The sequence below is a fragment of the Prionailurus bengalensis genome, chromosome D3 (assembly GCF_016509475.1).
Source record: "Prionailurus bengalensis isolate Pbe53 chromosome D3, Fcat_Pben_1.1_paternal_pri, whole genome shotgun sequence".
NCBI classification, from domain to species: Eukaryota; Metazoa; Chordata; class Mammalia; order Carnivora; family Felidae; genus Prionailurus; species Prionailurus bengalensis.
The window spans coordinates 3,028,964-3,045,151 of record NC_057356.1 but is presented as its reverse complement, the minus strand read 5'-3'; the positions used below and the strand labels follow the sequence as shown (position 1 = coordinate 3,045,151).

At 45.7% G+C, this 16,188-nt stretch overlaps 1 protein-coding gene across 3 annotated transcripts in view; it reads left to right on the top strand.

Annotated features, from left to right (window-relative positions):
• Positions 1-16,188, top strand: part of GLT1D1 (glycosyltransferase 1 domain containing 1) — a 93,195-nt gene that overhangs the window by 42,542 nt on the left and 34,465 nt on the right. For all 3 annotated transcript variants that reach the window (XM_043557306.1, XM_043557308.1, XM_043557305.1), the window contains 3 exons: positions 4,741-4,777; positions 6,758-6,814; positions 14,701-14,796. In XM_043557306.1, the coding sequence (XP_043413241.1) occupies positions 4,741-4,777; positions 6,758-6,814; positions 14,701-14,796 (190 nt within the window). The remainder of the gene's footprint in view (positions 1-4,740; positions 4,778-6,757; positions 6,815-14,700; positions 14,797-16,188) is intronic.

Here is a 16,188-nt window from a genome sequence, read left to right as displayed (position 1 = left end):
CAAATTTGGTTTAAAAGTGAAGGATGCTTTCTCTAAATTCACCAGACTTTCACCAGAAAGTGTGACTGTTTCACAGGAAGAAAGAAAGAAAGAAAGAAAGAAAGAAAGAAAGAAAGAAAGAAAGAAAGAAAGAAAGAAAGAAAGAAAGAAAGAAAGAAAGAAGGAAGGAAGGAAGGAAGGAAGGAAAATTAGGTATACATCTTAATGGAAGTTTTTTCTCACCACGGAAGCAGTGATCATGGGTTTAATATGTCTCCGTTGGGTCCAAAACCCCACAGGCTTACAGAAAATTCCAACTGCACTCTTGACCCACTTTCTCTAAGAAGTTCTCTGCTGAAAGGACTTTCTCCAAATTCAAATATTTATAAGCTGTTTTGTAAATATCTTGAGTTTGAATAAATATTGCTTGAAGTGGTTATTGAATTCGAAAAAGCACAATGATAACCAAAATGGCCCATGAGACTCTCTGCCGAGGTTAGCACTGAGCTAAGCCTTCTGGTGTCTTGACATTTTGGAGTTTTTTGTTTTTTTTTAGTTTGGAGACTGTGTGTCACTGCCTGCTGGGGCTTACCTTCTGTGGCTCGCCTCGGCACTCATTAAAGAAAAATAACTTTCTCGAAGCAGTTTAGGTATAGGCAATACGTAGAGTGTACTTTTACTTTTAGTGTGTGCGTATACTCATCAAAATTCTTTTGGAAATTGCAATGCAGAAAGCAAGACAGATTTCGTGGGCTGTCACCTGTGCAGCTGGCAGGACAGGTGAGCTCACTAAGCCAATGGAGGTGCTCCCTCGTGCCCGCCCATCTGAATGAGCCGCGTGTGAACTAATTGCTGACCTATGTACTGAATGCATGTTGTCCTGTGAACGCTTTCTCCCCTTCTTCCCGCATGGTCCACTGCTCTGTACCTGATTATCTCTGAAAATCACACCGGCAGCCGCAGGAGCCATGCAGACCAAAGCTTTTGTTAGGGTTCCTACTGTCATGGAAACTCAAAATCATTCCCCTCGTCAGTTTCATCCTTAGACGCCCTCCCTACTTGTATGTGGCCCTCCCTGCAAATACCCTGTAACAGAAACTCCAGGGACTGATCACACCCTAGGAAGCTAATCGTTTTTAATAACTTCCATTAAGATTGGCTTTCCTCAGAGATTTCTCGATAGAAATGCAAATGTTCTTTGCATTTTTCTTCCCCAAATGAGATCCCTGGGAATTGGAAAGTTTTAATGTAACTCAAAGAATGGAAAACTCATCAGTTCCAGAGCGTAGACCGCCCCGCCCGGCACCTTTTACAGGATCGTGACCTGGGGCTCAGACATCTGGAATGATCAGAAGTGCTGAGAATTCCTCAAATCACCAAGGAACAGAAAGGCCGGGGAAGCTTTTGAATCACATCAACGATTCCCAGTAAATCTGTTTACTCCATAGATTTAACTGCTGTTGTTGTTGTTGTTGTTGTTGTTTAAGACGTCTTCCTTCAGGTTTTCCTGTTGGCGTTTCCTGTGCTGCCAGTTAGCTTTGGATCCCATGGGACTGGGTCCCGATCCAGTCTTCATTCAGAGATATTCCTCACCCCATTCATGAATCCTTTCTTTTCTTGAAAAATCTCTTTGTCTGGTTCAGTTGCAAGAGCTCAGTGAAAAGGCTGTGCCCCATCTATCTTCTTTCCTTGCTTAAAAACTGATTTCCAAGGGAAAGCGTAGGGAGAAAGGAAGAGAACCACGTTCCCTGAAAAGTGCCCAAGTCCTATGCGTTTTTGTTTTTATTTTTTTTAACATAGGTATACTTTCCACTTATGAGCCATGAGTTTTGTAACTCTCTGCAAAGCACTTTTAACGAAGCCATCGTCAAAGGTCACGTTGTAATTTCAAAGTAAAAATCAGTATTTCGTCACAGAGCCTGTGCGTATATTTCAAAAATAATACTTGCTGTGGTTTCTACTTGCAGAGAGCTTGATTTCAGAAGGTTATGTAAATCAAAAAACAGGGGGTTTGTTGTCGCTGCCTGTTATTCCATTATAAAAAGGCATCAGTTACCGTTTGGACCTGCTAGAAAGTCAGGTGTATTTGTAAGTACCTATCCGACGGGACACTGGCTTTTTATACCTAGTAATGGGCCAAGTTAAGTAATGGTTTCTCGTAGACACTTCCTCACCCCCTACACGCACACACGCTCACACACAGTCTTCTTTTTCATTTCCTGCATCAATGAGCTAATCTTGCAAGGGAAGTGATATACAAGGATTTTGACTCTTCAAAGCAAGAGAAACAATAATAAATATTGAGAAAAGAAAGCTAATTTGTACTTAGAGCATTTTAATATAGATAATGTTTTTCAAAATCAATATAAGCCAGTTGGCTTTTGCCAGATTTCTTTTATTACAGAGATTAAAAATAACCCAGGTCCAGATTTTACATATATATATATATATGTATATATATATATATATATATAGTAACTGCATTTTCTCGACTTGCTAGGATGAGATCTTAAAATACCATTCATAACATGTTTTAAACATCTATATAGGACTTGATACTTATTTTCTCATGGTCTAGTAGATTTAGGGGAAATAATGCTCAGATATATGCCAAGACCAGCAGATAGATCCAGAAGTTTCCACACAGAGTCCATTCATTCTGCTTAGGGAGTTTGGATACCAGTTTAATTAATTTTTGTTTGTGTCAGATGGAATTTTCTTGAAGGCAGCATTTTGGGCCTATGCATTTCTACAGTAGATGGAGCGTATTTCCAATGAAAACAGTGGCAAGGCAAAAACCCTATTTTGCCTTCCCTCAATTAATCAAATCTATGTAGAATTATATTGAATCTGTTTTTGTCAAACGCTGGTGTTCACGTTAATGTTCAAATGCCAGGCTGGTCTGTGTTTGCCAGTGTGTTAGCCTCGCTTTCCGAGCCAAGGTTTTAGACTTGGGGCTGGCCGAAGGCACCCATAGGCAACTCCATACTCCAGTAAAAGTCTCTCCAGCCTTCCAGTGAAATTATAATTACACAAAAGGAGTATTTTAGGGCTCGGAACTTCTATTTCTAATTTCAAATTGTTGCTAGTAGCCATTTTTTTCCATTAAAGTTAACTTTTTTTTTTTTTTAACTGGTAGGGAGGAGAATTTTTTAAACTTTTTTTAATGGTTTATTATTTTAAGGGCATTTTATTTTATTTTATTTAAAAATTTTTTTAATGTTTATTTTTTGAGGGGGGCAGAGAGAGATAGAGTGTGAGTCGGGGGCAGGGGGAGAAAGAGAGAGAGGGAGACACAGAATCCGAAGCAGGCTCCAGGCTCCAAGCTGTCAGCACAGAGCCCGATGCGGGGCTCGAACTCACGAACCGTGAGATCAAGACCTGAGCTGAAGCCGGACACTCAACTGACTGAGCCGCCCAGGCGCTGCTTAGGGGCTTTTTAAAAGGGGGGTTCCTCCCTGCTTTATGGAGAATTGAGGATGGTCCCGGCTTTTGAGGTCTTGGGTGCTTCTAAGGATTCGATAGAAAACGTAACACTCAGGACCAAAGCAAAGAGCACCAAGTCTCCTGTGTGTGTACCGAGTTGCATTCAGCTCCCTGGAGACGGCGGGATGCTGTGCCTCCCACCCCCTTCCCATCCACCGGGTGGAAGGCAGGGTCACCCCCTTCTCCCTGTCCACTGGCCTCCTTGGTGGGACCGCTTCGGCGTCGGCTAGTTTTCCAAACCTAGAACTGATTGAGGGTGTGGGTGGAAGTGGGTCTGCACCCACGTGCACCAGCATGGGCTCCACGTCACCTTGGGGGTGACGGCACCCATCCACACACGTGCAGGCGGGGGGAACACCATTCCTGAGCTGGGCTGGTCCCCTCATGCACCGGTGGGATGCGTAGGTCTCATGACAAACCGGTAAAGACCTTACCTTCCCATCACGTTCTAAACAGCCATTGGCGCCTATGTGACCCCACAGTCTTCCACGCTTTGTGTCGAAACTCGATTTTAAAAGTATTTAAGCCACCGATGCAAAATGAGTTTAAGAAATGGATTCTTTTTCTCTCTAGTAGTTTTCTGAAGGTCCACCAGAAAACACCGCCAGGAGTAGTAAGTTTATATCTTGGTACAAACGTGCTCCGTCACGCAAAGTGCCGCCTGGTCCAAGTCAGGCACTCGGGGAGGGTCCTTACGGGGTCCTGGAGACCAGTCCTTCCCACGCCTTGAAGAATCTGCCCCCACCCCCCCACCATGCCTGTTTTCCTGTTTCTCAACATACTGGATGTGCTTCTCCCCTCCCCTCACGACCCTCCCTTCCCCCCTTCTCTCCCTTTCCTCCCCTTCTCTGATCTTCTCCACAGGTGGGGGTTGGGGAGTGTATTGTTTCCATTCAAGGATATGTGTCCCCAAACCACTAGGGCACAAGGTAGACACCACACGGGCTCTGCCGCTGGCTTGTTCTGTGTCTGACCTTCAGTAACTTTTCTACTAACGTCGTAACTGGAAAATTGTGATAACGCACTGCGCCTAATTTAAGGGACCTCTTTCTTTGTGCTTCTGACCTTAAAGATGCTGTGTTTTAATGGGCTAACCCCATTAAAGGCAGAAGGTAGTCTGCTTTTAGAAAGTAACTAGTCTGTGAGCATCTGTGTGGATGATCCTTTGTGATGTGTCCAAGGCGATTTTTTTAATGCCCTTCCTTTTACTTCTAAAAGACACTCGTAACGGGCTATCCGATTTACTCTGTTTTCTCTCTCCTCTCTTTTCAAAAGCCGCATGCTAGGGGTAAGATCTATGTCCAGAGTCAAGGTAAGAATTTTAAAATGTACGTATTTTTCATTTTTTTTCCGACGTTTATTTATTTTTGGGACAGAGAGACACAGAGCATGAACGGGGGAGGGGCAGAGAGAGAGGGAGACACAGAATCGGAAACAGGCTCCAGGCTCCGAGCCATCAGCCCAGAGCCCGACGCGGGGCTCGAACTCACAGACCGCGAGATCGTGACCTGGCTGATGTCGGACGCTTAACCGACTGCGCCACCCAGGCGCCCCAAATGTACGTATTTTTAAAACATGAGTCCATTCAGAGACCTGTCCTGAAGTGTTTGTGGATACAAACACTTACCTAATAATGATTAGCAGAATGGGTATGCTTGGTATTTCCTTACACGAAGATGAAGGACAGACATGAGAGCATTATAAAAGGGTCATTTAAAATGCAGTTCAGTTAACACTTTCCACCAGCAGAAGCACAGTGCGCGCTCTCGATGGCATGTTTACAACAGGAGACCCGAGTGTGTCTCTTTTAGTTGGGATGAGGGGAAGTGCACCCCCCGCTTCCTGCCCTCACCCAATCCCAGCCTTTCAGGAAGCTCTCAGCATCTCCTAAACACAGTGAGGAAACCACTGTCTTATTTTTTTCTAATGTTTATTTATTTATTTTAAGAGAGAGAGGGAGAGAGAGCAGGGGAGGGGCAGAGGGAGAGGATCCCAAGCAGGCTCCGCACTGTCAGCACAGAGCCCGACAACGGGGCTCGAACTCGTATACCGTGGGATCGTGACGCGAGCCGAAATCAAGAGTCAGACGCTCAACCCACAGAGCCACCCAGGTGCCTGAAAGCGCCGTATTATTGTTTACACAACAGAAATCACAGAAAGAAGCGGTTCCAAAGAACATGTAGCTGCAAGCTTAGGTCAGCACAGGTGTTGCGGCCAAGGCCATGGGTTCTAGTTTCGTGAGGAGTTTTCCAAGGTGCTGAGCCCCAGAGGGGCCCGGGGCCCCCAGATCCCACCTCAGCCGCACGGTATAAATCCTCCAGGGGGTTCGGTGATATCTGTAGCAGAAGAGTGACTTATCAAATAAACCCTTTCTTGGAACCCCCACTTTAAAAGGAGATGCCGTGACTCAGTATGTACAGAAGGCGTGTGAGTGTCAGGGCAGGTGCGGGGCTAACACCTCCCTGTTCCTCCGTCGTGGCCTGATTTATAGCCGGGGAGCACATGGGTGCACCACGAAAACACGGCTTTGAAGCACACATGGGTTTGGACGCAGCCTCTACCCCCTACGCCCCGAGTCGCTGGGAACACCGTTTGAACCTCCGTGAACCTTAGTTTCCAGCCGGATAAACCGGAGGGGTCAGTCTGCCTGGCGAGGCTTTAAGGGTTTCCAGGAGTGTGTGGGCGCCTGTGCCCAGGGCAGGCATGCGTGCATGCTCGTTAAGTAGGACAAAACTGAGTAAATCTGCATAGCTCAGGGCAGATGACAGTCTCACAGGTACATTGCAGACAGGGTTACATGACTTAACTTACATTTCATAAAATGTCAGATTTTCCCCATTACCAAGACAAGCTGTTAAGCGTTGCCTCTGAATTTTCTACATCTTTAGATGCGCAACTCAGAAAATGTTAAACTTAAATCCATCCGAGGTGATGACACAGATAACAGGATGTGTGATTTGGAGAGGGTTGAGATTAGGAATTTTAGATGAAGAGGTAATTGCTACAGGGGGGCTGTGTTTTAGAGGCCCGTAACCTGCATGCATTTTTTAGGGACTCGCGTTTTCCATGACCTGGCGACTGTCCCGCCCAGTAACAGATGGTGAGGTTGAGGGGGTGCACCTTTTCTAGTTGGGGCCCCGTGGGCTCCCATGCTGGAGGGGTGAACAGGTGTTCACGAAGCACTCAGAACGTTGAGTTCTTTGTAAGAACCACGCGTGAGACCATTATGTAAACATCAGCACAAAATAGCTGGTTACTTCTCATCATCATGGACTTTCTTTCTCTTTCCCAGGAATCGTGACAGGACCAAACTCTGCCTTTAACTGGAACACCTTTCTTCGCCAGTCAGGTGAGAGATGAATCTTGTTACATGAGTTTGACTGGAGTGCATCTTGTCACTGGCGTCGGGTACATGGTATGCTCACGTGGCTTTGGAAAAGAGGCCCGAAGAAAGGGGCTTCCTCAGGTCAAAGAAGTCTACGGTTTTAGGTGAACAAGGGAAGGAGGTAGCAGGAATGGGAGCCAGACAGGATTAGGACAAACGTGGCTTCTCTCCGTTTCCGGAGACGTCATTAGTGGTCTCATCCTTGGGAGAGCAGGAGGAAGCACGGGTTTGTAGGAGGATTTTTTAAATCTGTTCTGGGTTCAAATCTTCTATTAGATACATGTATATACGGGGGCACCTGGGTGGCTCAGTGGGTTAAGTGTCCGACTCTTGATTTTGGCTCAGGTCATGATCTCACCGTTCATGAGATCAAGTCCCACATCCAACACTATGCCAACAGCACGAAGCCTGCTTGGGATTCTCTCTCTCTCTCTCTCTCTCTCTCTCTCTCTCTGTCCCTCCTCTGCTCACGTGCTCTCTTTCAAAATAAGTAAACTAAAAAAAAAAAAGAAGGTACATGTATATATGTGAATATTTTCTCCTATTTCCTCTGGTTTACCTTTTCATTTACTCCTAGCTCACCCATTTTTATTTAATGGTTAATTAGCACAGTTTGAGCCCTAAGAAACCTTTGCCTGTTCACAGTTCACAGAGATATTTCCCCTATTTCTTTTCCTCCAGAGGAGGAAGTGTTTTAGTGTTTTGGCTCTTTCATTAGGATCATAATTCATCTGAAATTAATTTTTAATGAACTGAGCCACCCAGGCCCTTCCATCTGAAGTTAATTTTTGTTGTTGTTGTTGTTGTTTTAAAATTTTTTAAGTGTTTATTTATTTTTGAGAGAGACAGAGACACATTGTGAGTGGGTTAGGGGTAGAGAGAGAGGGAGACACAGAATCCAAAGCAGGCTCCAGGCTCCGAGCTGTCAGCACAGAGCCCGACGTGGGGCTCGAACTCATGAGCTGTGAGATCATGACCTGAGCCGAAGTCGGACACTCAACCGACGGAGCCACCCAGGTGCCCCTGGAGTTCATTTTCATGTGTGGTGTGAGATAGGGAGGAAATTCATTTCTTTCTGAAAGTGGTTGTAGTCCCATTCGTTGAAAGTGTTTTTCTTTCTCCGTCGAAATGCTTTGCTGAAAATCAGCTTTCCATCTACCAGTGTCCGTTGATCTATGTACGTCTGTCCTTATGCTGATATCACGTTGTCTCCTGCTGTTGGTTTATATAGCATGTCGAGAAATCAGGTAGTGTGAGTCGACAGCTCTGTGTCGGCTAACCTAGGTTTTTTGCATTTCCATATACACTTAATACACCTTGTCAGTCTCTATAAAATCTATAGATCAAGTTAGGGAGAATGGACATCTTAAAAATAATTTGTCTTAAAATCTATGAACATGATATATCTGTCCTCTTATCTAAGTCTCATTTATCTTCATAATGATTTGTACAGGCCTTTATGCCTTTTTTAAAAAAAAGTTATTCTTAGGGATTTTATTACCTTTGTTGCTATTATAAAGGCTTTTTAAGTTTTACTTTTGAATTGTTTGTTGCTAACATGTAAAAACACAATTGAGTTTCGACGTTATATTCTGAAATCTTATGCACTGACTTATTAATTCTAATTACATCATGAATTTCAATTCCTTTATAGTGTTATTTTGAATTCTGTAAACTTATTTGATCCGTCCCTTCTTAAACTTTTGGATATGTAGTGGCGGAGATGCTAGGATTTCAGTCTTCGTATATTTGCCAAGTTGTTGTCTTTGGAACACCTAAAAACAGAAGCTGTGGGTTAGGTTATGCCCTTAATCAGAGCGTTCATACCTGTGCGCAAAGTCTCCTGGAAAGGTAGCATAAATGTGCACGTCTGTCAGCCATGCTGCGAGGGCGCCATTTGGCGCCATTTTCCCTACACGCGGTGGAAGTAACAGTCTAGACTTTGTATTTTCCGTATATGGTGCGATCCAAGTGCAGTCACAATGTTGAAACAAAACTTTGTCGCACAACATCTTTAAATGTAGAGAGTTTGCTGTCCACAGATGAGGCCCCTAAGTGTATACTATTGGGGACTATCACTCCCCTATAGTCTGACCAACCCGGTAGCTCTGCTCAAGATGTGGGAACAGCTGAATGGAGTCACCAAATGCAATGTCAAGTTTCGGAATACCTCTGTTTTAACCTGAACTGCTTCTCCCGAGAGTCAACGGTGCGAGGGGACTGTAGGTGGGGAGCTGACATTGCAAGCCCGCTGGTAACTTCGGAGAAGAGGCTGGAAAGACAAGACTCCAGGCCCCATCCGCCAGCATCTGCGTAGCTGGTTTTCGCTCCAAGCACAGCAGACAAAAGCCCACACCCCCCCCACACCGAACGTCAGAGTCAGGTTCCCTTGGAAGAAGAACATTTCCAAGCATTTTATTAGAAACGGGTTTTTTTGTGTGTGTGTTTTTTTGTTTTTTAAATTTTTTTTTTTAACGTTTACTTATTTTTGAGACAGAGAGAGACAGAGCATGAACGGGGGAGGGTCAGAGAGAGGGAGACACAGAATCTGAAACAGGCTCCAGGCTCTGAGCTGTCAGCACAGAGCCCGACGTGGGGCTCGAACCCACAAACTGTGAGATCATGACCTGAGCCGAAGTCGGCCGCCCAACCGACTGAGCCACCCAGGCGCCCCAGAAACGGTTTTTGAAGTGCATCCATCAACCTCAGGGCCAGCAGCAGGGCCGTCCTCTGCCTCGCAAGTGAACCCTTGCTGTCCCTCTGCTCTGTCACGCCAGCAGGTGTGGGCCATTATTCAGAACCGGTGCGCCCATTTGAAATCGCCTCTTGTGCAGTGACTTCATCATCCATATCTCACGGGACACCCGTTGTGGTGTGCCTAAGAGTCATAATTCCCGATGGGGGAGAGATTTCTCATCAAGCCCAGAGTCTCATGGCTCATCGTTTCACCGGTCTTCCTACCGAGTGATTACCGGAACAGCCGGGAGACATTCAAGACGCCTCAAGACGGCCCTTCCCGCAGAGACCCGCTTGGCGGCTCTGTCTCAACGTGGACAACTACACGCTGTAACTGTGTCCAGGATACACGGCAGAGGCGAGCTCGCTGGGGTCGTGGTAGCCGGCTCTGTCGGATCTTGGCGCAAGGGTGGATGCGGAATTCATCGGCGTCTCCGGGTTTGGTGACCAGGCGTCCAATCTCATTTGTGGAGCCGTTTATCTTTGTCGCAGGTGACTCTGGAGAGAGACTGCCTTCCCCACCCATCCTCGATCGTACCCTGGCCTCCACAGCCCGTGATGGTGATTTGTCACTTCTGCTTTGAGCTTCAGACAGCAAAGACAGAAGAGACGGTGAATTGGACACAGACTATTAGTGATCAAATACTCACCCTCAGAATCCTTGTGAACTGTGTAACCTTGCGATCGAGGGGAGGGGGTGGAGAAGGGCCTTGGTTAGCAGCCCAGACCCACAGGGGGGTACTCGATTAGTCACCGAAGTGTAGGGTCTGTTTCCTCAGTATCTGATGTCGATTTGATGATGCATCCTTCCTCACGGTATGACACAGGTTTTGCCAAAAATACTCAGTTCTCTCTCCAAGTCCTAAGTTTCAAATTACTGAATCTTTTGAGTGCAAAACATTGCTTTTATGCTAACCAGATTCCATTTTCCAACAAATCAACTAGGAAAAAATAAAGACTAAAGTAGAAGGGCACCTGGGTAGCTCAGTCGGTTAAGCGTCCGACTTCGGCTCAGGTCATGATCTCCTAGTTTGTGAGTTTGAACCCCGCGTCGGGCTCTGTGCTGATGGCTCAGAGCCTGGAGCCTGCTTCGGATTCTGTGCCTCCTTCTCTCTCTTCCCCTCCCCCACTTGTGCTCTGTCTCTCTCTATTAAAAATAAATAAATGTAAAAAAAAAAAAAGACTAAAGTAGAATTTATTCACATGATATTTACAATAGTTATCCTGATCAGGAAATAAAGGCACAGACCTCAGGTTGGTTACCTTGGAGTTTGTGCATTTGCAGGTACAACTTAAACATTGTTATGGTTCAGTGATGGATGATTCTTGCTTCTCGATGGCAATGACCGACACATCGAAAGTTAGTGATTCTTTGTTGGTCATCAAACCCCAAAGCTATGAAACCTTAAATTTGACCGTACCTTCCCAGTGTTCTATTTCCCGTTTTACTCAATTTCTATTGTTAATTTGTTTATTTCATTTTCTGCCTCTCTCCTTTTGTAAACTATACTTCTATTTTCCTGTGTTTCATATGGAGAATTCACGTTACCAGATCCCGCGATATATCCACAGCCTCCAAATCAGATTTTTCGGCTAACATTCACCATGTCTAATGCACTCAACTGAAGTTCTTGGATTCTTTTCTCCTTATAATAACCCATGAGAAAAATACACAGAAGACGGCAGAGAACGTGGCTCACTGCAGACTGGGTTTGTGTCGTGGAGTCATCTGACGAATCACTGGGGGGCTGGGCAGTGGGACTGGCACCTAGCCTGCCGGGGCCCATATGGTGCCAGACCGCGAGAGCGACTCACTCTGTTTTGGAGACAAAAATACCACTCTCCAGGAAACGGTAACATCGGAAGGACGGACGTGTAAATCGTGCATTTGTGAGGGATGAGTTCAGACCTTGAGTCACGGTAAACGTGGTTGCTCATAGAAAAACAAAGGGAAGAAAACCAAGTGTGGAGTTAAAAGGAAGAAATGAAATCCACTAAAACGTTGCCGAGGCGTCTGCATCACCTCCAGATGTCCACGGGCCAATTTCTTTTAGTTCTGTTTTGAAATCTAAGAATGGCCACCGTACGTGCCCGTAGCCCTGGCCAGGGACACGAGGGGAGTCTGTGCTTCTGTGTGCTGCTTCGGCACATGCTTGTCTGATCATGATTTTCCAGCTGTTATCTTTATGTCTTTGACAATGCTACCGTTGTGTGTGAGAAGCGCACAGAAGCTGTTCAAACCCAAAAGCTGCGTCTGCATTTTATTTTTAAAAACCTTGGAAGTCCTAGAATAAAGCAGAGCATTTAGTCCTTTGTCCTGCCGTTGGCTAACTTCGTTTCCTAAAGTCTCATGACATTTAATCTCAACCCGGGAAGGAGATGAGAGAGGCGAGAGAATATTAGGTTAGCACTGTGTCCCTCCAGGGTCTGGTGGGTCGGGGCCCTCAAAATCAGTGAGCGAGTTGGGGGCCAGCACATTTAAAACTTGAAATGGGATGAAAGGAATACTTCTGTGAGAGTTCCTTGTATGTAATAAGGCTAATATTGTTTGGAACTGTGTGCGTGTACAAGCTGTATCAAGTGTATGAGGTCTCAGTACGGTACGTATATCTTACCATAAGTCGTGGAATATTTTGAAGATCAACGTTGTAAACCGTGCGTTGCTCTCTCTCAAGGCTGGCTCCCCAGGCATCTGGGGTTGGGGGCAGGTGGGACCTCTGAGCAGAAGGCCAGCACACCTCCCGAGCCTGCTGTTCCGGGTAGCTAACGTGGGTCACATCCAAACAGAGGAACACAGCAGGTTTCCACATCTGTGCTTGCCGCACCGCAAAAATACAGAAGAGAGTGGAGTCTTTTTACCAAGACGTCACATAAGTCCTTAGAATACTGCTGCTTTGGCTGCTGTCTCTGGACGCCATCTTGCCGTGTTTGCTTCGGCCATTGTTCTTTTCCTCGGTTCAGTAACACAGGTTCTCTGATTTCCCCCAGGTGGGCACTCCATGCTCCTTCTGTCTTCTCTCCTCCTCCTCCTCCTCTTCCTCCTCTTCCTCCCCCTCCTCCCGCCTCCTCCTCCTCCTTCTCTCCCCCCCTCCTCCCCCCTCCTTTTCTTCTCCTTCTCCTTCTTCTTATCCTATAATTGAATAGATATTCCATGTACATCATGATGATGATGCCCGTGATGTCGCGCCCTGCCCAGTGGGCCACATGTGGAGATACATCACATCAGTTTCTCCCTCACTGGGGATTTTTTAAAATTATAAACTGAGTGCATGTTTATGTGTGTGTGTGTGTGTGTGTGTGTGTGTGTGTGAGTGCACATACCTTGTGCCCTGGGCTAAAGCTTCCTCCCCTAGTTAAGTGGGTGTCCCCTGAGTTTCTCCTTGTACAGCTGTTACCTTTCTGTTGTAATTAATAAATAATTTCCATGAAGGTACTTGTCATTTTTGTCCTCACCACACGTTCACTCTCTGGCTTCAGTGTTCATTGAGGTTCTGGCCTAGTGATGTGATTTATCTTTCTCACACCTGACCTTCCTATCCTTAAAGGTATTTGTCAACTTCATTATTTATTAAAGGGAAGAGCTTGTGTCCTGGCCTCAAACCCCTCCACTCTTGAATTCAGATTCTGCACATAGCTTCTAGCTTCAACTTTTGGTCAAACAAATACTAAACTTTGTATTTTTTTTTTTTAATTTTTTAAGGTTTATTCATTTGTCAGAGACAGAGCATGAGTTGGGGTGGGGCAGAGAGAGAGGGAGACAGAGAATTCGAAGCAGGCTCCGGGCTCTGAGCTGTCAACGCAGAGGCCAACATGGGGCTTGAACTCACAGACCATGAGAACATGATCTGAGCCAAAGTCAGACGCTTAACCTACTGAGCCACCCAGGTGCCCCTAAGCTTTGTATTTCTAAGCTTAGTCTCAGGGTATTCAGGATATTGGGAAAATATTTTACAAATGCAACATACGTCAATGCAATTGTCAACAGTTACTTTAAAGACTGTGATGTATTTTGAAGGGTTTTCTCAGAGGTACATCCCAACCTTAGCCTCTCGGTAGAGAGTTTCCTGAGACTTGGTCACACACGAGTGTTGTGATTCTCCAGCGTTTGTGATTGTGTGAAGGTGGCATCACTGTGTCTTCTCACAGTCACCCCGATTATATTACAGTCCAAGGTCCGCAAAAGCACAGAGTAACTGAAACTTTTTGTATTAAGTCATGGGGGAAATGAAATGCATGAATGAGAACCCCCCCACCTCGTGATTTGACGTCATATGTGTGGAAATGATGAAGTCATAGGTCAGCTTGCACTAATTATATGGGTAATTTCTACTGAGTCACTTACCTGCAGCCCCACATCAATGCACCTCAACATTAAGGGGCTTCAGACACCAGCTGGTCTCTCATGACCGAGCGGCTGGCAGCTCGGCCCAGGCCCGGGGAGCAGCACCTGCCGGCTTCACCTGCCTGTGGCTGGGCTCATCTTCCCTTTGCAGTGGGCTGAGGCCCACCAGTCCTGCGTGTGGCCTCCCCGAGCGGCGGTGGTGGGGCATCTGGCCGCAGAGCCTCGTTATTGAGGAGGCCAGATCGGAAGGTAGTGATGCTCCAGTGGGCAAACGAGACTGATGCACGCACCTCCCACGGCTGTGACTCGGAAGTCACTCCCTGTCCTTCCCCTGGGCTCTGCTGGTCGATGCTGTCACCAAGCCAGCCCAGAGCAGAGGGGTGAAGAAGCGGGTTTCGGCTCTCCAGGAGAGGGTCCACGCTGAGACCTAACCCCTTTATATTATGGATTTGTGGGCACATCCGCATTCAGTGTGGGAACCTATGTGTACATGTGCGGACCCGAGAGCATATGACTATACAAAACCGCATCTTACTGGCATTGTCTCCAGATATTTTCCAGGGCCACATTTCTGTAATAATTACCCCTTCTCACTGCACAGAGGAGTTGTGTTTACTGGGCTGAACTCCACTCAGCTTTCCCACCAGGACAAACTATTCCCCGCCGTGTTGTGTGAAGGTTAGAGGTCAGGGCCCCGTGGCTTCTGAGCTCTACCCTCATGGTATCAAGCTGCCCTCTCTTCTCTGAAAACATCTCAACTCCTCTGTTGCAGGGATTAACCAAAGTGCTAATAATTTACACATCTTCCTCCTGGTGTGTGGGCTGAGACAAGTGAAGGACCCTCTCTATCTGGTGGACGCGTTCTCAGGTACATCTGGTTTATGGAGCTCTGTTTGGGGGTCTGGCCTTTGCGTTTCCGTCTTTAGGGTTTTGAGTTTTGCTGTCTCTGTGTTTCCACACGAGCAGAACGGCTTCTCGATGGTTACTCTGAAACAACCAGAAAAGGAACCATGCTGCATAGTGACCTCCGGTGCCCTTGGTGTCTGAGGAAATAACAAAAATAGTGAATAATTGCAAGAATAATGTAAATGAATCCAAAAATATTTTACGCACGTCAGTTTGTACGATGCATTTGGACTTTTGTTGCATAGCTTGAGTTAAATGCTTTGGTGCATCCCAAATTCCATGCTGGTTTGCCAGTGATCACTCCTGGTGGTCCAGTCGGTGGGAGATCTGGACAGTGCGTAACGTTCCAAAAGGGAGCATTTTACATAAAAGCATAAGGTATTCAACATTTACATTTCAAATACAGGAAAGCCTTGGTTTGCGAGCATAATTTGTTCCAGAAACATGCTTGTAATCCGAAGCACTTGTCTATCAAAGCAAATTTCCCCATAAGAAATAATGGACACTCAGATGATTCGTTACACAACCCAAACATATTCATATAAAAATGATTACAATACTGTAATATAACACAAAATAATAAAGAAAATACAAAGCATAGAGAAAAATAAACAAATTAACCTGAACTTACTTTTGAAAACCTTCATGGCTGGTGTGAGGGAGACGAGAGTGGAGGGTTATTTTGTAGGACAACTTTCACTATCACTAACGGAATCACTGCTATCTACTGGCTCCATGGAACCTTTTTCTGCATGGGGGCCATTATATACGCTCACACGGATGTTGACTTTATTAGTAAACTCTTGTCATATTCTGTATTTAATGTAACTGGCAATGAGGTGGCAGAGGAACGGGTCTATATCCGCAGGCAGCCTGACCTGGAATGGAGCAAAGCATTCCTAAGCTCAGTCTTGGATGGAAAAACAAAGGACTGTCCACAGGTGCTTTGAGGTGACAGAAAATACACCAGTGCCAGTTTCGGGCACCTTCCAAAGTTCTGAAAAATCACTGATTTCTGCCAGACACCACAGCCTGAGACCGAGTGTGGGAGATAATCACCCACAATCCTGCAGAGAAAGAGAGAGAGAACCATTGGCTCAGCTGTGATCATGTGACATTGCACATCACGTATGACTCGTATTGCAAGGCATCGCTCACTTATCAAGTTAAAATTTATTAGAAATGTTTGCTCGTTTTGTGGAACACGTGCAGAACAAGTTACTCAAAATCCAGGGTTTTATTTTACATATAAGTTGACTGTATGAACGAGAGCCAAATAGTATGAAATAACTCATATTATCACGAACTTAATGTTAATAATGTTTTCAGCTGTGACATAAAACCATTAACGTTA